Source organism: Podarcis melisellensis, assembly GCF_964234715.1.
Source record: "Podarcis melisellensis genome assembly, chromosome: 10".
Lineage (NCBI taxonomy): Eukaryota > Metazoa > Chordata > Lepidosauria > Squamata > Lacertidae > Podarcis > Podarcis melisellensis.
The window spans coordinates 60075755-60098185 of record NC_138542.1 but is presented as its reverse complement, the minus strand read 5'-3'; the positions used below and the strand labels follow the sequence as shown (position 1 = coordinate 60098185).

At 48.5% G+C, this 22431-nt stretch overlaps 1 protein-coding gene across 4 annotated transcripts; it reads left to right on the top strand.

The window, feature by feature from the left end:
* Positions 1 to 384: 384 nt before the first annotated feature.
* LOC309378662 (perilipin-3-like) lies at positions 385 to 21063 on the top strand. Of its 4 annotated transcripts, none has more exons than XM_081927162.1 (8): positions 385 to 605; positions 1205 to 1288; positions 5884 to 5969; positions 6379 to 6574; positions 15158 to 15240; positions 16418 to 16682; positions 18281 to 18477; positions 20491 to 21063. In XM_081927162.1, exons 1-8 carry the CDS (start codon positions 452 to 454, stop codon positions 20923 to 20925), a joined length of 1500 nt encoding a protein of 499 aa, XP_081783288.1. In that variant the 5' UTR covers positions 385 to 451; the 3' UTR covers positions 20926 to 21063. The 4 variants fall into 4 exon arrangements, with proteins under 4 accessions (XP_081783288.1, XP_081783290.1, XP_081783291.1 ...); XM_081927164.1 differs by having other exon boundaries at positions 393 to 655; XM_081927165.1 differs by lacking the exons at positions 385 to 605; positions 1205 to 1288 and adding an exon at positions 3490 to 3801.
* Positions 21064 to 22431: the final 1368 nt, after the last annotated feature.

The window sequence follows — 22431 nt, the reverse complement described above, 5'->3', positions numbered from 1 at the left end:
GACTCCTTAGGGTAGTGATAAAGCGGGATATCAAATCCAAACTCTTCTTCTACTTCTCCTCTGAACCACTACAGAGCATTGTTACTACGCTATGGCAATTAATCAAACACAAATGCACGCAAATTACAGATATTTATGGCAATGGAGCCCTTCAGCCGGGGTGGCCCATAATCTGGACTGTGCGACCTCCATCATGAATTACATGGTCTGCTGGCCTGGAAATTTAAGGCACTTGTCCTAATAGGTTTATGCCCTCATCACTGATGCCACCATGAGTTTCCCAGTCTTCTGTGAAATTTTAATTGCTTGAAAGCATTTCAGGGGACACTTCAAGATCCATCAGTGGCATAAAAGAGGGAGACCACCCGGTGGAGAGTTCTGAATGCGGTGAACAGAATGTCCTCCCACGAAGGGATTCCGTATTCTAAGGCAGCAATCCGGGCGATTGTTGATGCGTTCCTCTGTGAGGGTGACAGAGGAATGGAGGTTTTTAGAACTCTGTGAAAGACAGCCCTTACCCTCTATCTGTATAAGGGAAATGCCGTTTCGAGGGAAGGGAAAGGAGTGTGACATCTCCGAGAAGCTGCAGAAGTTCTGGAAAAAAAGTGAGACGGAATTTGTATTTCTGTTGCTGTGTACTCACCTTACATATCTTGTAAGCTTTACTATTCTTGCCATGTTGATCAGTCCCCTGGGTGGGGTGTGTGTGGAATCATTAAGATAGCACTTCTTTTTCGATTAATATTTGCAAAATGTACGCCGGAGGTTGCCAACTCCGTCTCTTTGCAACAAGTAAAAACATGTCCTCCTGTTAGGTTAAGCAGTATTATGGTAAAATAAACCCCTGGTTTGGCCAAAGTCTAGCAGTTGACCCACCATATTGTGTTGATCCTGTTTGCTGGATCCTGTTCTGTTTGTGCCCCTGCCTCGTGGGCCAGAATTTTTGAAACCAAACATTGGTAATTCTGTGGTAATTCTGTACCCGACTCTTTTTGGCCTATCCTCATAAACAGAAGCAGGAAACAAGCTTTCTCCTTCATAAGAATTTGGGGCAAAGGAAAAAAATCCTTATCTTCCGTTTTGTTTGGTTTTTATCTTGTGTGGGACATCTGTGGATATGTTCAAATGTTCTGCGAATTTGTCAGCGCAAACTTTTCAGAACACAGATAAACCAATTTGCTCCTGCTGCAATCTTTTAATCTAGGAAAGAAGTTGCATAAACTGCGCCGGGCTCTTGCTATGATGATTTATCCTGAGAATTTTACTCACTCCATTAGCTCCCCATCAGGTAAGCAACATAAAGATCACTTATATTATTAAGATCAGCATTGGAGGCCCCACTGTCAAACATACCTGTAGGAAAAGACTTTTAAATTGTGGTTTCCTGTTTGCAGAATACTTTATCATCAGGCAACAGAGGCTATGTACATAGTGTAGATTCAAATCATAGTTGCCTCCAAAGAATCCACCCACAGAGCTACAATTCCCAGCACCTTTAAGAAACTGCAGTTCCCAGAATTCTTGAAAGGGGTGCTTTAAATACTTGGTGGGTGTACACAGCCTGAGTTGCTTTTTGATGCAGCTTTGAAAACCTTTTAAAATTTTATTTCCCAAGCCTTTTCTCATTCTGATGAAAGCTGTCTGCTGAATTTACTGTTCGTTTATTTTATCTGCTCTCCTGCATTTGCACTGTTTATATTTTTTACTGCATGCTTTTCATTATTATGTCTTTGAATTTGCAAGGTGACAAAAAAGCTTTTCTAAAGCTAAGAGGCAGTGTAAAAACTATTTTTTTTTTTAAAGTAGTTCCAATGGGCTTCAATTACAAAGAGGGTAGATTTTGGTTGGGCATTAGGAGGAACCTCTAGCCAGTAAGAACAGTTCAGTATTGAAGTTAATGACTTAGAGGAGTGGTGGGCTGCAAATTCATCTATTGAGGATGCTTGTAGCTCTAGAGTTTCTACTCAGAGCTGAGAATTAGATGGAAATAGCCTACAAGGCTCCGTCCAACGATGTGATTATGTGAAATTCAGAGTTTTGTCCTCCTTCCTGGTGATTTAGCAGATGCAAACAGGGTCACTATGGTGTATCTTTAACCACACTATTTCCAGATAACTATTGCTGCAATCCTAAAGTCACTTGCTAGGCCATGTGGAGAATATAGTATGCTGGATCAGACAAAAGTGAGTTTGTCCCAGTATTTTGCTTGCATCAGCAGACAACTTATGAAAAAACAGAGGCTAGTTATGGTTTAAAGAAAACAGTCTTATCCTGTTGTCTCTGTGTTTGGTAGAAGGGCAGGATTTCTGAATACAGACGTCCTCCATTATTTTGCCTAATCCCCGCCTCCCTGCCATGTAAGCTTTTGGACATCACCACTATAACTTGTGGTTGTGAGTTCCACAAGGTAATAGAATAAGTTTGCCTTTAGGATGGGGAACCCTTTGAAACTGAGGTGTTGCTGACATCAGGCACCCATGTGGTTTCAAGCCAAAAAGGAATAAAAATAAATGCATGTGTTGCATTCTAAACTGAACAAAAGACTTAAAAGAAGATTCAGTGGGTGCACAATAATGAGGTATATCAATTAAAAAGTCACAGATCCTTAGCACGACAGGTACAGATTGCAGTGTAAACAGAACATCAGATGCCAGGACAGAAGTTCTAGCATTATAATCAGGAAAGTGAATGCAATCATCTCCGTATCTGATGCACCTCAAGTGATCATTTACACTTCTTAGGAGTTTTCTGGAAGGAACGACTGGCTTAACAGCTGTGGGATCTCCACAAAGAGAAGAGAAAAAGTAGCCAAGTCTGGTGGATGGAAAGATTCACCTCTCCTGACTTGAGGGGAATTTTTAAAGCAAATGTGGTTCTATGGCCCTCTGGTGGCATGTTATAAGCTACAACATGCTGTAATAAAATTTAAATACGCTGGTGGGCAAAGGGTCAGCCGTACTGACTGAATATCACTTCCACAATGCACATATTTATTTATGACAATATTTGGGGGCATGGTCCATCCGAGGAAGCTCGCAACATAATAAACAATAAATACAAGCAATCTGAAAGTTCTCAAAATTGGCCAAAGATTGCCTTGAGAGTTTTGCAGGAGGGATTCAAATGCCTAGCGAAATATTAGGGTTTATGCAGTTAAAGTGACTTATGTGCAGGAGCAGCGCCAAGTCCACACTAAATAGGCATGTGGAAGGGCCCCAAGAAAGAGCTATTGCACTCATGTCCTGCTCCTCATATGAGAAACAAGACAGCAGACTAGGCAGGCCCTTGGTCTGATCCAGTAGGGCTCAAACGTTCTTTGCAATAAGCCCCACTGGATTCAATTGGGCTGAAGTCCCAGGCAAGGTGTGCATAGGGTTGCAGCCTTCATAGCTGCTGTATCCAATTGGACAAGCAATCATAAAGAAACTAATTTGCATGTACAGCCTGATTGGTTGGCACTGCTCTCTCCTTCAGCGCTTGCCGGGCTGAAGAAACAATGGAAACTCCCATCACTTGCAACCCTGGTGGTTTCTCCCCATGACCCGTCTTAGACAGTGGCAAAACGCCACCATCTTTCCTGAATTCATCCTCATTCACCCTGGGGATGATGTTTTGAAACCATGGCAGTGGAAGCCTCTTCCTGAGATCCAATGTAGTCCTCCTCTAATGGGAAATGCCCAAAATGTTAACATAGGAAGCTGTCAGCGTGAAGAATAAGCCCAATGGAATAATCCAGTCTTCCTCCTCCAAGTCCAAAGTAGTTGTTGCTCTGGGAAAAAACGGTAATAGGGTCACCTTCTGGTGAGTCTGGGTAAACACTGGGGGGTGGGGGAATACAGCTCATTCTATAGGGACAACAATGCTTTATTTAAGAACAGGGTTAGCCACTAGTTTTCCCAAAGGCTGTTTTGAGGATGGGTGAGTATACAGAGCTTTTGATCATGGCCACTCCTACCTCACAATGGGTGTTTGTATCCCAGAAATTCTAATGCTCACATCTGTTTGTCGCTGGATCGACTTGGATGGTATGTCATTTATCAGTTTCTTTAAGCTTATATTCTGCCCTTCCTCCGAAGAGCTCAGCACAACATACATTTTACTCATTTCACAACTTACTGCATACAAATTATATACCTCTTGATTTTAAAATTAAAATAAAACGCAGGGCTTTCCCCCTCTTTTTTAATCATGTCAACCTGGTGAAATAACCTGAGAAATAGTGCAGGCTCAAGGTCACCCAGTGAGCTTCATTTGAGTGGGCATATACTGGTAGTTGCTCCATCACAAAGCATGTTCTCCCTAACAGAGAGCACGTGTTGCGGTTGGGGAGCAGGCCACCCAGGCATGATTAGGCAAATTTGGTAGAACCCAGCCTTTAAGTGGTTAAATGGGTTGCTGGGGATTTTTTGATGTTGCTAATTTGGAGGAGGGGACAGAGGCTTTAAATAGAAGGGGCCAGTCGAGGGGACGTCCTCTTGGCCGTTTTGGATCGGATCACCCGCCCTCCCTCCCTTTAATTAGGGTGGTCTTGCTTGGTTGACCTTGCTATGCCTGTCATGGGGTCGTTCGCCTTGGTGCGGGGGCCTGGTAGGAATTTTGCCATTTGGCTGATTGGCTTGTGCCATTTGGTTTTTGCCTACTGCGTAGCAAATCGTCACAACTTGTAAGGTTGGTGGTTAGGCATTGGTTAATTGGTGCTTGGAGGGGTAAGGTGCCTACCCCTCCAAATGAGGTGAAAGGGAATTCCGTTAAAGGAATCCAGGGGCTTGCCATTCTTTTGTCCTTGTCCGTGGAGCCGGGCTCGGGCTGTGCAAGCCCCACCGGAACATGAGGGTGAGAGGTGAGGGTCTGTGTCCCAGCTTCATTTTCTCACCCAATACTTGTTTCCCACGCTGGCTTCCAGTGGTGTCCGGAAGGGACCAGCTCTGTCCTTGGGGGGCAAGGACAGATAGTCATAACCAATGCCTAAGCAACCACTCACAAATATTGTATTTGAATAAAGTTGTGGCCAAAATTATGCCAAAAACCTTAAACAAAAAATTGAAGTGTGAAGTGTGGATTATTTGGTGGGTGGCACTGTGGAACTCAACACGCAACACAGACTGCTCATCTTTAACATTGAGAGGGAATGAAGCTATAGCAGACAGTGGGTGCCAGAAAGCAGACCCTCCAAAGGTCCCTATTTTCCAGGGACAGTGCTGGATTTACAGAAGCTGTCCCGGTTTCTGATTTGATTCCAGAACGTCCCGCTTTTCCTTAAGGTGTTTCTATTTTTATCAGAAAAATGTTGGAGGGAATGGAGTTATGTGACCTCTGAGCCAAGGAGATAAGTAACCATACAACCTTTAGAAGACATCTGAGGCAGCTCTGTAGTTTTTAAAGGTTTAATGTTTTATTATGTTTCTATAGATGTCAGAAGCTGCCCAGAGTGGCTGGGGCAACCTAGTCGAATGGGCAAGGTGTAAATAATAAAAGTATTATTGTTGTTGTTTTAAAAATTTAGAGACAGTGTGAGTGCTTTCAAGCCTCATGATCAATGGAAAAGTTTCCCAGTATGGAAAGGCATAGCCTGTTTTTTTATTGATTTACTTGCTGCACTTATATTCTACCTTCCTTCTGAAAGTGGTCTGCTGGGCTCTCACCCCCCTACACACACATAAACATTACATCCTCGCAACACCCCTGTGAGGTAGGTAGGTCAGCCTGAATGATAGTTACAGGTCCAGGGCCACCCGCTAAGTTTCATGGTTGAATGGGGACTTGAACCCGAGTTTCCCATCTTCTGCTTCCACTGGCAGCAACCCAGCAACGGAGCTATTTGTGGCCGTTAATTGGGCCATGATTGCCCCCGACACAATTGCTTTCTGTTCTCTGCACTTCCAGTGACCACGGAACGCATCATGTCTTCTACGAAGCCAGAACCGTCTGCTACGTCTTCAGAGACCTCAGACGAAAGTCTCGAGGATGAGGTAGTTGTGTATTCAAGCTCGTTTGCATACCATAGGTGGTATCTAAAAAAAAAACAGTTTTTAGCTATGCATGTAACTTTCCCAACCTTTCCCCCAACTCTCCAAAGCAGGAAACTAGATGGCACAGCTTAAAGTTGTATTAGAACAAGTGTTTAGATGAATACTCCCCACTTTGTTCTTTTCTTCTTCCAGTTTTTTTTTTGCTGGGCTACACTCCTTTTTGCTATCTTATTCTCTCCTCTGATTACCCATCTCTCCAGGTTTTGCAATGCCATCTCAATCCCCCAAAGGTGCAAAGGTGTGGACCTGTTGTTTTGTTTGAACTGTGCTCTGAATGGTATTTATTTATGGATTTATTGTACAACTGATGGTTTAAATAACAAAGGTCTGGCTTTGGCTTCCATGTCAGAATGTCTTGAAGAGAGTTGGCAGCCTCCCCTTGGTGTGCTCTGTCTGCGACTTGGTTTCTTCAAACTACACCTCCATCAAGAGAAAAAGCTCCTACCTTCAGACAGTGTGTGGCGGGGCAGAGAAAGGCATGAAGACCATCACTGGAGCTGCCATCAACAAGGCCCAGCCACTTCTGACTACATTTGAACCTCAGAGTGAGTAAAACTGAGGCAGAGGGCTGCATTTTTGTGTGCACGCTAAATGCAAGAAGCTAGAATTAGCCGAGGAGATTGCAAAGAGCATTTATTGACAAGCTAGCTCACAATCACTGAAATATACTCGGAGTCCTGTAGTGATTTCATGCTCTTTATTGCAGCTTGTAAAACAGTGATTGAATTGCCCGCCAAACCTCAGGCTTTTATATACATTATTTACACAATGAGTCCCATCTAATTGGCTGATTCTGCTTCCCTCCGGGAGCCTGATTGGTCTTTTCCTGCAAGCCAATCAGTTGTTGCATTTATGATCCTACTTACCTATTGTTCCAGGATCCAAGCTTAGTACAGTCATACCTCATGTTACATCTGCTTCATGTTACGTTTTTTCAGGTTATGTCCTGCGGCGGCCCGGAAGTACCGGAAAGGGTTACAGTACTTCCAGGTTTTGTCGCTCGCTGTCACGGCCACCCAGATCTGGTCCCAGCTCACAAGAGACCTCACTCCGTTGCAGCTTATTTACAGGAAAAGTTTATTGAAGATTTCTGCTTCTCATACAGTTCAGCATTGTGGCCGTACGTCTGCCACGTTAGACCGCTGAAGTCCCCTCTGACTCCTCCCCTCTTCCGCACCAACTTAATAGCCTGGCTCTAGACCACCTCTTCCTCTCCTTTCTTTTCCGCAGGGTCTTCCTGCCCCCCTGGGTTCCCTCTCTCCGTGACTCGCCTGAGGCTGAATCCTCTGCCGCCTCTTCCCCCCTCTTTCTGGCTTTAGGGCCGGGCTCCTCCCCTGAGCTCTCTCCACTTCCGCGCGCCTCTACGCTTGAACTTGGCGCGCGTACGTTGCTGCTGACCTTTCTTTCGACCGCTACACCACCCCCTGCTCTGCTCTCCACCCTTTCCGGCTGAACACCCTGCTCCAACCCCCTCTCTCTGTTCTCTCCTAATCCTGCTCCCTCCGAGAGGCTGACGACTCCACCCCCTTTACTCCGTTCCGGCTGAGACGTCTCTTGCTTCCTCTGTCTTCCACTGAGCTCCTCTCCGCTTCTCCCTTCTCCTCCCCTTTGCTTGATTAAGGTAACCCCCTTTTGAGAATCCTCTGACTCGCTGCTCAGACTCGTGGATTCCCTCAGAATTCCGTCATCTTCTTCCTCATCCTTCTGCCCCTCCTCCCACTCGCTCTCCGTCTCCTCTGTCATCTCCTCCTCTCTCCCAGAAACCCTGACATCCATCCCCCCCTCGAAGCCCCCCCTTCCCCCCTCCCGCTCGCCGGGGACCGGTTGTGGAAACTGCGGCTCTTCGGGGGTAGGCTCAGGATACAGGTCGTCTACGTCAATGTTCTCTGCTGGCAGTTCTGTGTAAGTGTATTCGAAGTCGGGTTCTTCCCCCAAATGCTTCTCAGTCTCTGCTTCCATCGCTACTTCCTCCGGTGCTGCCCGCCAAGGACCTATCAGCCACCTCTTACGCCATTCCTCCTCTGGCTGCTCCTCCCACCAATAAGGGGTTTCCGTGTCCACCCCCGAGCACGATCCCCTGGGCGGGCTTGATTCTGGTGTTCTTCCCTCGGGGGAAGAGAAACCCCTGAACGTGCTATCTGACAATGTGGGTGTGAAAAGCCAGTCATCAAAGTACTCAGCTGGCATGGGTCTATGTGGGAAAAGTGCATGGAACTCTTCTTTCAAAAGGGGTTCGTCTAACTCGTAGCCTGGCACCCAACTATTAGCAGCGGCTGGTGTGCCCTCCCTGGCGAGAAAATATTCAACTCCCTCCTCCCCCCATCTCGAGTCCAGTATCTCTGTGACCTCGTTAAGAGGTTCTGGTCTTGGCGATTCCCCCCTCTCAGGCGCCCTCCTACGTGGCTCTGGGGGTGCTCCTGACTCTTGAAACCTGTGTGGGGTTTTGTAGGGAGTGAGCACCGACCTATGAAAGACCGGGTGCACCCTGGAACCTTCCGGAAGGGCTATACGAAAAGCCACCGGATTGATCTTAGCCTCAACTTGATATGGCCCTAGCTGCCTGTGTCCTAACTTCTTCTTGGCCAATGACCTGGCCGGCATCGCGTGGGCTGCTAACCACACCCAGTCCCCAACCTGGATGTCCTCTCCCGCCCTCCTGTGCTTATCGGCCTGCACCTTATACGCCTGTTTTGCCAGCTCCAAATGTCTCCGCAGCTCCTCGTGCACCTCTTGCAACTCCGCTGCAAACTGGTCGGCATCTTGAGGCCCCCCCCCTCCTGGTGCCGCAAATCTCGGGAAGGTTCTGGGATGACGGCCATTGTTCGCGAAGAAAGGCGTCACCCCGGTGGAAGCGTGTTTCGTGTTGTTGTAGGCGAATTCAGCCATCGGCAGATAGTCCACCCACGCCGCAGGTCGCTGGTTGGCGTAGCACCGCAGGTACTGCTGCATGATCGCGTTGACCCTCTCCGCTTGACCGTTGGTTTGTGGATGCCTCGCCGATGTCAGGTTGATTTTGACGTGCAAGATGCCCAGAAGCTTTCGCCAGAAAGTGGAAACAAACTGGCGCCCCCTGTCGGACAAGACGGACTGCGGAAGTCCATGCACTCTGAAGACGTGATCGATGAAGAGCTTTGCGGTCTGTTCTGCCGTCGCCACCTTGGCACAAGGGATGAAGTGCGCCATCTTGGTGAACAAGTCCACCACCACTAACACCGCCGTCTTACCTCTGGAGCTGGGCAGGTCTGTAACAAAGTCCAACGCTACCCTCTCCCATGGTTGCTGCGGTGTCTCCAGCGGTTCTAGCAATCCCGCCTGCTTCTGGTGCACTGGTTTGGACCTCTGGCAGATATCACACCTGGCGACGTAGTCCGCCACCTCTCCTCTCATTTGGGGCCACCAAAAGTCTCTAGCCACCAACTCCATCGTCTTTTCTTTGCCGAAATGGCCTGCACTAGGGGCGTCATGCAACTGTTGCAGAACCTTGGCTCGAAGATCGTCGGTGGGCACGTAAAGGGCACCCTTACGAGTCAAAAGTCCATCTTGTAATTGAAACTCATCGTTGTGTCGCGACCCTCCGCGTAGCTCCTCCATCTTAGACTGTGCAAACTGATCCCTTTGCAACGCGCGTCGCACCGCGTCCAGGTCGACTGCGATGGTAGCGCACGTCCACGCCTGCGGTGCGAAAATGTGCTTTGCTGCGATTGGAGCTGCTTCCTCCAAGTATTGCGGCTTTCGGGACAGCGCGTCTGCAATAACATTGGAGTCTCCTGGGATGTATTCTATTTTGAAGTCGAAGTCCGCAAAGAACTCCGCCCAGCGCATGTGTCGCTGGGTCTGCAACTTAGCCGTCCGCCAATACTCTAAGTTCTTGTGATCCGTGCGGACCTGCACCGTGTGCTTGGCTCCTATTAAGAAGTGTCGCCACGCTTTGAAAGCTGCATGAATGGCCAACAACTCCCTGTCCCATATGGTATAATTGCGCTCCGTCTTGCTGAGCTTCCGGGAGTAGAACGCACCCGGTCGCCAGTTGCCTTGTGAATCCTCTTGCAAAAGAACGGCCCCAACCGCTCTATCCGACGCATCGGTCTCTACCCGCATGGGTCTGCCGGGATTCACGTGGAGCAGCTGCTCTTCGGAGGCGAAAAGACCCTTAAGCGTCCGGAAGGACCGCTCCGCTTGTTCGGTCCAGACGAACTTCTTCTTCTTGGAACTGAGGGTGTCAGTGATCGCCGCCGTCGCGTTCGCAAAACCTTTAATAAACTTGCGGTAAAAATTGGCAAAGCCGATGAACCTCTGGACCTCTTTCCGATTTCGAGGGCTTTTCCAGTCCAACAGCGCTTGAACCTTAGCCCTGTCCATGGCCAGTCCCTCGTCGGACAACTTGTAGCCAAGGAAATCAACCTCTCTGACATCAAACTGGCACTTTTCCAACTTGGCGTACAGCCTGTGTTCCTTCAGCCTCTGCAGGACCTCCCTCACGTCCTTATCGTGATCCTCCGGCGATTCCGAGAAAATCAGGATATCGTCGAGAAAGCAGACACACTTTTTGTAGAGGAGACCTGCTAGCACGTGGTGCATAAATGCTTGAAAAACGTGGCTGCCATTTTGGAGGCCGAAAGGCATGACTCTGTATTCGTATGTGCCCAGAGGGGTGAACATGGCGGTCTTCCACTCATCTCCTTTCCGGATGCGGATGAGATTGTAAGCTCCACGTAGGTCCAGCTTGGTGAAAATCTTGCCCCTCCTGACGGTCGCTAAAAGGTCGTCAATCTTGGGCATGGGGAAAGCTTTGGGCTTAGTCAAGCTGTTGATGAACCTGTAATCCACTATAAGCCTTTTTTGGGGCGTGTCCTTCTTCTTCACAAAGAAAACAGGGCTGCCTCCCGCTGCTTTAGATTCCTGGATGAAACCGCGCTTGAGGTTATGGTCTATGAACTCCCGAAGCTCTTGCATTTCGTCCTCCGACATGGAGTACAGCTTGGCAGCAGGCAATTGCGCCCCTGGCACTAAATCAATCGCGCAGTCGTAAGGTCTATGAGGCGGCAACTTGTCAGCTTCCTTCTCACAGAAAACCTCCAAGAAGTCCTGGTACTTGTGAGGCACTGTTTGCACCATACTCAGATGCAATGGCTGCTCAGCTTCTCCTCCCTGATCGGTCTGAAAGCAATGCTGAGCACAATACGATGAACAAAAGTTGATCTGCCTCTGGTACCACGCAACCGCGGGACTGTGCCTCTCCAGCCAACTCATGCCTAACACGATGGGTGTGTCCGATAAGTGGGTGACATTGAAACTAATAAGCTCTCGATGGTTGCCAATCTGCATCATCATGGGAGGGGTTTGCTGCACCACTTGCCCCCCCAGCAACTTCCTGCCGTCCACCGTGACCACGTTCAGAGGCGTCGTTGCAGGCAGGAGCGCCATGTTGTGCTGCTTAACGAACTGCAGTCCCATGAAGTCGGCGTTGCTTCCCGAATCGATCGTTATTGGAACCTCAAGGAGTCTCCCATCAGGCAACTGGAGTGTTGCTGTGAGCAGAACTGCCGGTTTGGGAGGCAAAGGGTCCACGCTCTGCAGTGATGCTGGGGGCTTGTCTACAGATCCGCCTGGCTGAGCCCCAGTAGCTCTGCTTCCAGCCAGGCACTGTCGTTTCCCTGAAGCTGCTCCCCTGGTTGCACCTCTGCTGTTACAGTTGCCAGCGCTGCAGTGTGCTTCTGGAGCCTCTGGGGGCACTCTTTCGCCATATGGTGCGCACTGTCACAGATGTAACACTTCCTGGTTCCTCTAGGAGGCTTCGCTTTGGCTGCACCAGGGACAGGGCTCTGGGATGGCTTCTGAGCCCTAGCACCACCAATCTCCATTGGCTCCTCTCTGTCCTTCCCCATTGGCGAGGGGTGCGCACGGCTGAAGTCCCTGTGCCCAAAAGGGAGAGTCCTTGCTTGCGCACGCGCTTGGGGCCCGTCCTCCTCATGCCACGGACGCCCCTCATGTCGAATTCCAAGAGCTAAAGCCCGTTGCACCACGTCTTCTAGGGTCTGGGGTCTGTCCCCCCTAGCGATCTCATCCTTGATGGGGGGGCTCAATCCCTCCCAAAAAAGATCTCTGACCGGTTTACTGTCCTTTGGCCAATCTAAGGCGGTGAGCAATGCAAAAAATTTAGAGTGGTATTGGCGCACAGTCGCTTTCCCCTGCCTCAGCCCGTGCATTTGACGGCGCGCAATGTCCACATCCACAGAGGATTGAAAACAAGAATCCATCGCTTTGATGAACGCAGTTGAATCGCGACGGGCCGGTCCATCTTCGCGCCACAAATTGCGTAGCCAAGCCCTGGCCTCCCCATGCAGGTGCGAAACAATGAACCCCACTCTCTCCTCCTCATCTTTAAAATCGTGACGGAGTAAGTGCAGTGCATATACAACGTCCGCTCTGAAATTGGGATAGTCTTGCAAGTTGCCATTAAAATGCGGAACTAGGGCACCCCCCCTCCGTCCAAGCGCAATGCCCTCCGCTCTGGATCCTGGGGCCCCCGCCTTGTCCGCGCGCTCCCACCTTGCCTGCAAATCCTGGCACGTCTTCTCCAAGTCGTCATTCTTCTTCTGCGAAGCAATGACTGCCGATGTGAGAGCGGTAACCTGATTCCGCAATGCAACCAGCTGCTCCTCAGCGCTCATGGCTGCTCCCGTTCGTGAGCTTCGCAAAAAAAAATTTTTGCTTTCAGAGAGGGGACTTACTGTCACGGCCACCCAGATCTGGTCCCAGCTCACAAGAGACCTCACTCCGTTGCAGCTTATTTACAGGAAAAGTTTATTGAAGATTTCTGCTTCTCATACAGTTCAGCATTGTGGCCGTACGTCTGCCACGTTAGACCGCTGAAGTCCCCTCTGACTCCTCCCCTCTTCCGCACCAACTTAATAGCCTGGCTCTAGACCACCTCTTCCTCTCCTTTCTTTTCCGCAGGGTCTTCCTGCCCCCCTGGGTTCCCTCTCTCCGTGACTCGCCTGAGGCTGAATCCTCTGCCGCCTCTTCCCCCCTCTTTCTGGCTTTAGGGCCGGGCTCCTCCCCTGAGCTCTCTCCACTTCCGCGCGCCTCTACGCTTGAACTTGGCGCGCGTACGTTGCTGCTGACCTTTCTTTCGACCGCTACACCACCCCCTGCTCTGCTCTCCACCCTTTCCGGCTGAACACCCTGCTCCAACCCCCTCTCTCTGTTCTCTCCTAATCCTGCTCCCTCCGAGAGGCTGACGACTCCACCCCCTTTACTCCGTTCCGGCTGAGACGTCTCTTGCTTCCTCTGTCTTCCACTGAGCTCCTCTCCGCTTCTCCCTTCTCCTCCCCTTTGCTTGATTAAGGTAACCCCCTTTTGAGAATCCTCTGACTCGCTGCTCAGACTCGTGGATTCCCTCAGAATTCCGTCATCTTCTTCCTCATCCTTCTGCCCCTCCTCCCACTCGCTCTCCGTCTCCTCTGTCATCTCCTCCTCTCTCCCAGAAACCCTGACACTCGCGCATACGCGGAAGCACAAAATGACGTCACGCGCATGTGCAGAAGCGGCAAATTGCAACCCGCGCGTGCGCAGACACGCCACTGTGTGTTGCGCTCTTTTCATGTTGCAAACAGTTCTCTGGAACGGATCCTGTTCACAACCAGAGGTACCACTGCATGTAACAATCTCCCTCAAATTGTCACTGATATCAACACACACAGCAATCTATTCAAGCTTCTCTGAGTTTAGGCGTCCTTCCTACATTGGAAATGAGGTCTAGCACAGTGCAGGAACTTCCTGGAACCCTGGAACTTCCTGTAGACCAGTAAACGGATTCTAGTCAGTGGTGAAGCATGACTCCAACACGCCTGGGGTGGGTACCCGCCAATGCAAGGGTGCAGGGCAAGCGACAGAGAACAAAGGCATCGCACAACCAACCCCCACCGCCGCTGGAGCAACCCCAGCCCCGAGCGGAGGCTGTTGTGCCCTTCTGCCACCCCCTCCCCAGATCTGAGCCTTGCAAGGCTGCTCAGTGTGGGGACATGGCATAAACTAAAGTCACCTGGCTCCGTTGCTTTGCTTGCATTTTGAAAGACACTCGCTGCTGCAGGGCGCCTGTTTGTGCGTGTTGTGTTTTCCTGCAAAAGGTTCCGCTTTCAAGTTTGCCTCCGCCCCACATGCCAGTGGGATGGAGTCAGGATTCGCCCCCCTCCCCACGACTCCCCAAACTGGTGCCAGCCCCCCCAATTCAGGATGGTAGTGCCAGGAGGCGAGCGCGCAGCGCGCTCAGAGTTGAGCGCCGGAACCAGGGAAGCGGAGTGCCCACCTCCCAGCTGGTTGGCCATTTTGTCACCCCCCTTCCTATGCCGCTGATTCTAGTAAGTCCCTGTTCTACTTTGCTCAGAAGTCCACCAAGAAAAAAAACAGGAGGATCTGCTGCTGAATTTGGTTGTTACAGACAGAAATCCAAAACTGACTAGCCAAATAATCACACCAGTGGTGGAAAAAGTAAAGGTTTGTTTAGACGGCGGTAAGAAATTACAGGGGAATCAAGTTCAAAATCCTGTACAAAAGTTGTGTTGGGTAATTTCTTCCAGGTTAGAAATGCGGTCAAGTTTTTCCTGATTTCCTTTATGAACATAGGCCTGCCCTCAGTATCTTGGCTATTTAACTGTGTGCTGTTAGAGTAACTGATTTATTGCTGTTGTTATTGTTGCAATCTTTGAGGGATGTGAGATTCCGGGGGTTCCAGGCACTGACTCGGGGTTCATGTTTCCTTTGAAATGAGGGACAGTGGAGACTGTGCCTTTAAAGAGCAGGTTTTCATGAGGAAAGCTCTGGAGCAAAAAAAAAGGACTTTAAAGGCTTTAAAGTGTGGACCATGCCTGGAAAGTGCGAAGGAAAGTGGTTAAGCCCATAGAAAAATAAAACGGACATTGGAAAAATGAGGGACTGAGAGAAAGAACAATTGATAGATTTTCACCCTACCAGTATTTCGTAACCATTGCCAAAGTTCCTTGTGTGATTTCTTGGTATAATATTTTTGTTACAAATAAATCAAAGCTCAGTTGTTTTAGTTAGACTGAAAGGGACTCATACCAGTAACCATAACCTAAGTGTCTTCCTCTCTGTCTCTCTCTCCTTAGTTGCAACAGCAAACAGGTACGCCTGTCGGGGCTTAGATACAGTGGAAGAGAAGATGCCCATCCTTCAACAGACGGCTGATCAGGTAAGCAGTTGTCTGCCTCCCAGAAGATTGCAAACATTTATTTAGGTCATTTCGAATAAGTCTCTGGGCACTTTGCAACATCTTAAAAACATCACAAATAGAGGTGAAGGATGCCACAAATGACCCACAGTTCAAAGCAGCCCAAAACCAAGAGAAAAGATGGTCCTCTTGAAACACAGAGGGCAGATACATTGGACAAAAGATATTGGTCATAATATAGATAGGGAAGCATGGGAACGACTGTGGAATACAGACTTAAAATTTACAGTATCTTATTGGTCTAACAGAAAATTATATGAAAATGATATATCAATGGTACCTAACACCGAGTAAATTGGCAAAAATGTATAAATCCAAATCAAGTAAGTCTTGGAAATGTAAAGAGAAAGAAGGTTCTTTATATCGTATGTGTAAGGTCTTGTAGTAAGGTTAAAGCTTACTGGGAAATGATATATAATGAATTGAAAAAGATGTTTAAAATAACATTTGTAAAAACCAACAACCCAGAAGCTTTCCTTTTGGGAATTATAGGGGCAGAACTACCCAAACTGTCTAGAAATTTATTCATGTAGGCTACTACAGCAGCAAGAATGTTATTTATCCAAAAATGGAAAGTAGAAGTCCCAGAAAAAGAAGAATGGATAAAAAAGCTTATGGAATATGCAGAAATGGTGAAGCCTAGCAGAAAAATAAGAAACCAAGATAACAAACTTTGTGTAAAAGAATGTAAATAGTCTATTTAATATTTACAAATAAACTGTAAACGGATAAGAACATTGGCAGGATTATTGTAATAACCTGCAGTTTTATAAGCATATATGTATCTAAAGTAGATGAATAAATGAGCAAATTAAGTTAATTTGGATATGCAAAGAATATTAAAAATAAATTTAAGGAACTGCAGAAAGAGGGGAAGGAAGCCAAGTTTTGAAATGTGAAAATGATCATAAAATTATTGAAATGTATAAAATTGAAAATCATAAATAATTTTTTAATTAAATAAAAAAAAACACAGACTCAGGTCGCATCCCATGCACCATAAATTTAAAACACATGTCTTCCTTGCAAAGAAGCCAGGGCACTGCAGTTTGCCCCTCACAGAGCTACAATTCACAGTACCCAAGACAAAAGCTAGTTTCCAATAATCCCACCAGGATCTATCTTCTGACTCTTGCAGGTTGTCTCTGGTACGAAGGAGATGATGTCTTCTAAAGTCACATGTGCAAAGAGCGCCATGACCCGCAGGCTATCGGGGATGGTTGACATGACCAGAGATGCTGTCCAGGGTAGCGTGAGGACCACAACGTCCATGGTGACTGGGAGTATGAGCCTGTTGATGGGGACGAGAGTTGGCCAGATGGCCAGGACCAGTGTGGACACCATGCTGGGCAGGTCCCATGCATTTATAGATCACTATCTCCTGGTTGCCGATGAAGATATGAGTAAGGACTCCTTAGAGTGTTTCCCCCCTACCTGTACAGCACAGAGTGGTTTTTTATCTTAATGATATGTGCAGACAAAGTACCAAGATTTAGACCTGGGGTGGGAGAACCCTTTCAGTTCAAGTGCCACATTCCTTTCTGGGCAAATTCTGGTGGTCACATGCCCAGTGGGGGGGGGGCAGGTACAGAGGCAAAGTACCCCTTTGGACAGTAGACTAGTTCCTACACATACCCAGCTTTTTTTCAGCCAGAGCGCAGTTTCGGCATCTCTCAGGTGGGCACCATTCTGGCCCCTGCTTCTTGCCTTTCTGTACTTCCGCGAAGCCCCAAACAAACATTTCAAGTCAAAACAGAAACTGGCCAGTGTATGCCAGTCTATTCTTTTTTTAGATCTATGACTCTGTAGTTTTTTAGCGGTGAATGCCGCTGTTGTCAAACCAACAGCTGTTCAGGGCTGCCCCAGATTGCCTGGCAACTTACAATTTCATGGTGAGTTCTGGCACCATTTTTTCTTGATAAAAAGCACTGCACATACCCCTCTCTATGCAGGCAAGCAAGAGGCAATACAAGACCTCAGGGACGCATTCTGCACAGGCAAACAAGGCCAGTGAGGGGTGTGGCTTGGGGAGAGGATGTGTGGCCCACAGAGGGCCACATAGAGAGGACTGGAGGGCCATATTTATTCCCCAAGCCTGAGTTTCCATGCTCCTGATTTAGACAAATCATTAATGTCTAAGGCTGGGTCAGCCCCATGAGCATCTTTCCGCGACTTTATGCTCCTCTAGTGTTGGATTTTTTAAAAAAAACACACACACACAAATGTGTATACATGCTCCATTAACTGTGAAGCATCTACCACTTAGATGTGCCAAATTTATTATGGAGCCTGACCACTCACGAGGGGGGTCAGCATCTGTGAAAATATTAGGCCCTAGACGAAATGACCCCTCCTCAGCTCACTGTCCTATCTGTAGGTAGCAAAATGGGAAGAGAGATTTCAGAAATTTTGCAAAGGGGGCAGGCAATGTGGTGAAATGAGGGGCATATTGGAGGGGGGCAGCCTTCCCAAAGTCATCTTGAAAGATAAGTGATGAAGTAGCATAATTCCCAGGACATCTCTGCAGGTGTGGGGAGGGAATGGCAGCCAGACTAACTGGCAGGTCCCAGAGATTTTCTGGCGAGTGGTGACTGGGGAAAGTAAGGCATTTCACCCTCTTTCACACACCCCCACACATTTTCAGCTGCAGTAGGAAAAACACATATGACTGGGTGGCATTTTCCTCAGAGTAGACCCACAGAAATCAATGGACCCACTGTGGTTACATGAAAAGCTTTAAACAATGGCTCCACCATTGGGGCGTAAAATGTGATTACAATTTAACTTATAAAATGGTGCCCAAGAATGCCAACATGGTTAATCCCCGGCGTAGGGAAACATTGTGTACATGGCAACTGGCTCATGGAGATGTCTCCTGGCCATGGATCCCAACACCTCGCAAAAATGACTGGGGCCACCTCGAACACGGGCCTGCTGCAATCTCCAGCTGCAACCTTCTGTCTCCCTTTATGATCACACAGTGATGTTTCTTTCGTTTCAGATGAGACTCGGACATGTTCTAAATGTGGATTGGGGGATTCTGGGGAGGAAGTGCAGGCGCAGATCAGGTGTGAAGGGTACATGGTCTGCTTGCTTTCCTTGCTGAACAAATTCCAACACTATGCTTCAATGCAGTCTCAGCGCCGCATCAGCCACACGTGCCAGAGCCTCCAAAAGGTCACAGAAAACTGCTATGCGGTAAGAGCATTCTTTCCCCTTCCTATGTCGCTCTGGGCTGGGAGGAAACAATCACATCTCCTTTGAAAACAAAAAGTTTCAGTGAGGCTGAAATATTTCTTAGATTAGCCCCAAGGATGGTGTATGTGAGAGAGAGGGCGGGAGAAGGGGAGGCAACTGTGTCATCAGGGTCAAATTCTACACCAGAACTTTCCAAACTTTTCATATTCCTGACACACTTTTTAGAGATGCATCTTTTAGTAACACAGTAATTCAGTTTACTAGCAAACCAGAGGTTAAACTAAAGGAAGGTAAAAGGTAAAGGACCCCTGGACAGCTAAGTCCAGTCAAAGGCGACTATGGCATTGTGGCGTTGATCTCGCTTTTGGGTCGAGGGAGCCGGCGTTTGTCCACAGACAGCTTTCCAGGTCATGTGGCCAGCAGGACTAAACCACTTCTGGCACAACAGAACACTGTGACGGAAAACAGAGTGCACGGAAACACCATTTACCTTCCCGCTGCAGTGGTACCTATTTATCTACTTGCAGTGGTGTGATTTCAAACTGCTAGGTTGACAGGAGCTGAGACAGAGCAACAGGCGCTCACCCTGTTGGGTGGACTCGAACTGCCGACCTTCTGATCAGCAAACCCAAGAGGCTCAGTGGTTTAGACCACAGCACCACCCATGTCCAGAGGTTAAACTAACCCCTTTCTAGCCCTGGGAAGAGCATGGGGAGCGTCCACACGACACACCTACACACTGCAACCGACACAGTAATGTTTGGAAAGCTCTGGTTTATACATACATACACACACACTGCAGAATGAGAAGTACATTGCCATGTAAAGAGAGAGAGGAGAGCATAAGACCATTAAGTCCACAAACTAAAATAAATGCATGGGAAAGGGAATTTATGCTCCAAATTTAAACAGCACTAAATGCAAGCTGTGTTTGGGAAGGGTGACCAGGATACTAACAGTGCACTCCTGATTTCCCCACTGCAAGTGTGCACCTTGCACTTGGCACTGTTCGGATTCAGTAGATTTCCAGGTGGATCTGACCCAGTCTGGCTTGCGTTTGGCACCCAAAATGCACATGCTGGCCAGCTCCTGGGTGCGTCCTCAGCATGATCCACAGAGTTCAGCAAGTTCACAGCACAAAGTCCACAGCACAAAGTTAAGTGTGACCACCTCCCTGTAAGCTGATCCACAGTAAAAAAAGCATTAGGAGCAGGGGCTAGTGGAAAAGTTGGCAACTTCATCCTTGCATTACGTCACACCCGCCGTGTCAAAATCTCTCTTTAAGTGTGGTGAGGCCATAGCTCAGTAGCAGGAGAAATGCTTTGCATGCAGAAGGTTGCAGGTTTGAGTCCTGGCATCTTGAGATAAGGCTAGCAAAGACTCCTGCCTGAAACTCTGCAGAGCCAGTGCCAGCTATTACCTGTGGGGGTTTTTTAATTACATTTATATAACACCTTTTTTCAAGGTGGTGCGCATGGGTCTTCCTTTTCCCGTTTTATCCTCACAACAACCCTGTCAGGTAGGTTGACTGGCCCAAGGTCACCCAGTGAGCTTCGTGACTGAGTGGGGAATAATAGAAGCCCCATCTCCTAGGTCTTTCTTCAACACTCTAGAATTGTGGAATCTTAGAGCTGGAAGGGATCCCAAGGGTCATCTAGTCCAACCCAGGCCTTTGATCACCTCGGTTGCCCTCCTCTGCACACATTCCAGCTTGTCAATATCTTTCTTAAATTGTGGTGCCTGGAATTGGACACAATACTCCCTCCAGCTGCAGTCTAATCCAGCCTTTCTCCACCTTGGGTCCCCAGATGTTGCGCAACAATTCCCATCATCCCTGATGCAGTACTGGTCCTGCCAGCTAGGGCTGATGGGAGTTGTAGTCCAACAACCCAAGGTTGTGAGAGGCTGCTCTAAGCACTCCACCACACTAGGTGGTCATGACTTGTAATAAGTCATCTCCCTATGTTGTTGTGTATATATATATTCATTCCCCAATGGATGTCTGCATTTCAGGAATGGAAGGCTTGGCTGGCTGCCTTGTACTATACGGTCACACTCCCGCTGAGGACCATCTACCTGATCGTCCTCTTCAGCGTGGAAGAATTATCCTCCCAGTTTCACGAGAATGTCCCCCAGGCCTCGTACGCCCTTGAAGAACTCAAGATGGCCCTCTCCACCCTAGAATGCCTGCAGGATCTCTGCCGAAGAATCTTCACCCGAGTGTGGGAGAGAATGTCTGAGGAGGAGAACCTGAACGCGCTTTTGAACTACGTGTCGCAGTCCCTGCCCTTTTGCTTCTTCACAAACAGCTGCAGATGCAAGACCTGCCCTGGCGGCAGCATAAGGGCCCTCAAGATCGCGCGGAGCGGGCAAGCATCTCGAGGCACCTTTTCTGGGCCGCAGGAATCCAGGACCAGCTTCCTGGCAGCAGCAACCCCAAAGACCTGAGCCCTCTGCGTCTTGTTCACCTGTAGAAGGCAGAGGAGGAAAGTGTGCAATGTGGACTTGAGGGCATTTTTAAAGGGCTTGGTTCTTAGATTAAATCCTAGGCACAACAGCAGCCTGGCAGTAAATGAGTGAATTAGACCTTAGTGTGCATGTGTGTTTTTTTCGTGTCTCGGAAAGCCAAGGAAACTCACTCTCTCTCACCAGGCTGAGGGAAGATGAAGGGAATCCAAACAGAAGTCCTTGTTCTAGGATCCCCAAAGACCCGGTTACGTTGTCAAGCTAAAAATATGCAGTATGCATGTCCCAGTCCACCTCCTTCCCAAGTCATGGGATAGCTCAGTGAGAGGGCTCATGCATTATACGGGCTGCAGCATATCCTGTAGGAAAGATTTCTATATCAGGCAGCCGTCCAACATTCCTTTAAGGGTGGGGAGCTGCTTCAGAACATCCTTTTCTGTCAAAGATGGGGAACTTCCAGAGGTTAGGCTGCAGCTCCCATCACTCTGGACTGTTGGCTGAGGCTGTTGGGAGTCCAAAAACATCGGGAGGACCACAAGTTCCCCAGCCTCGTCTTATACTATTTTGGTAACACCTGAAGATTGGGGACCACATGGTGAGGACTCCGCGCCATCACTTTTTCCTATAACCCTGTAGTTGCAGTTCCTGGAAAGGGTGGCATAAGCACCCGCAAAAGTGGGACAGGGAAGCTATGACCTCGAGGTTGTTGGAGTGGCCGCTGAGACCACATAACACAGGTCTTGAAAGACCTACATTGGCTCCCAGTACGTTTCTGAGCACAATTCAAAGTGTTGGTGCTGACCTTTAAAGCTCTAAATGGCCTCGGTCCAGTATATCTGAAGGAGCATCTCCACCCCATCATTCTACCCGGACACTGAGGTCCGGTGCAGAGGGCCTTCTGGTGGTTCCCTCACTGCAAGAAGCCAAATTACAGGGGACCAGGCAGAGGGCCTTCTCGGTAGTGGCACCCGCCCTGTGGAACGCCCTCCCACCAGATGTCAAAGAGAACAACTACTACCAGACTTTTAGAAGAAATCTGAAGGCAGCCCTGTTTAGGGAAGCTTTTAATGTTTGATGCATTACTGTATTTTAATATTTTGTTGGAAGCCACCCAGAGTGGCTGGGGAAGCTCAGCCAGATGGGTGGGGTATAAATAATAATAATAATTATTATTATTATTATTACTCCCATCATGCCTAACCACTGGCCATGCTGGCTGGGGCTGATGGGAGTTGGAGTCTAATGAGCCGCAGCTTCCCTAGCCCTGCCCTAAAAGTATCATCCAGTGGGAGGGGAGCAGAGGTGGAGAGGTCCAGGGGGTCCAAAACTTATTGCAGCAGCATCCCTGTCTCCAGGGCCCTAGAGACACACCCCGTCAGCATGAAAGGAGAGCTTTTTTGCCACTGCATACACCTAGGCTAAGCATTTAGGAACACTGAAAACACAAGGCGCTTCCATTTCAATAGACCTATGTGTAAGTTCTGTTTC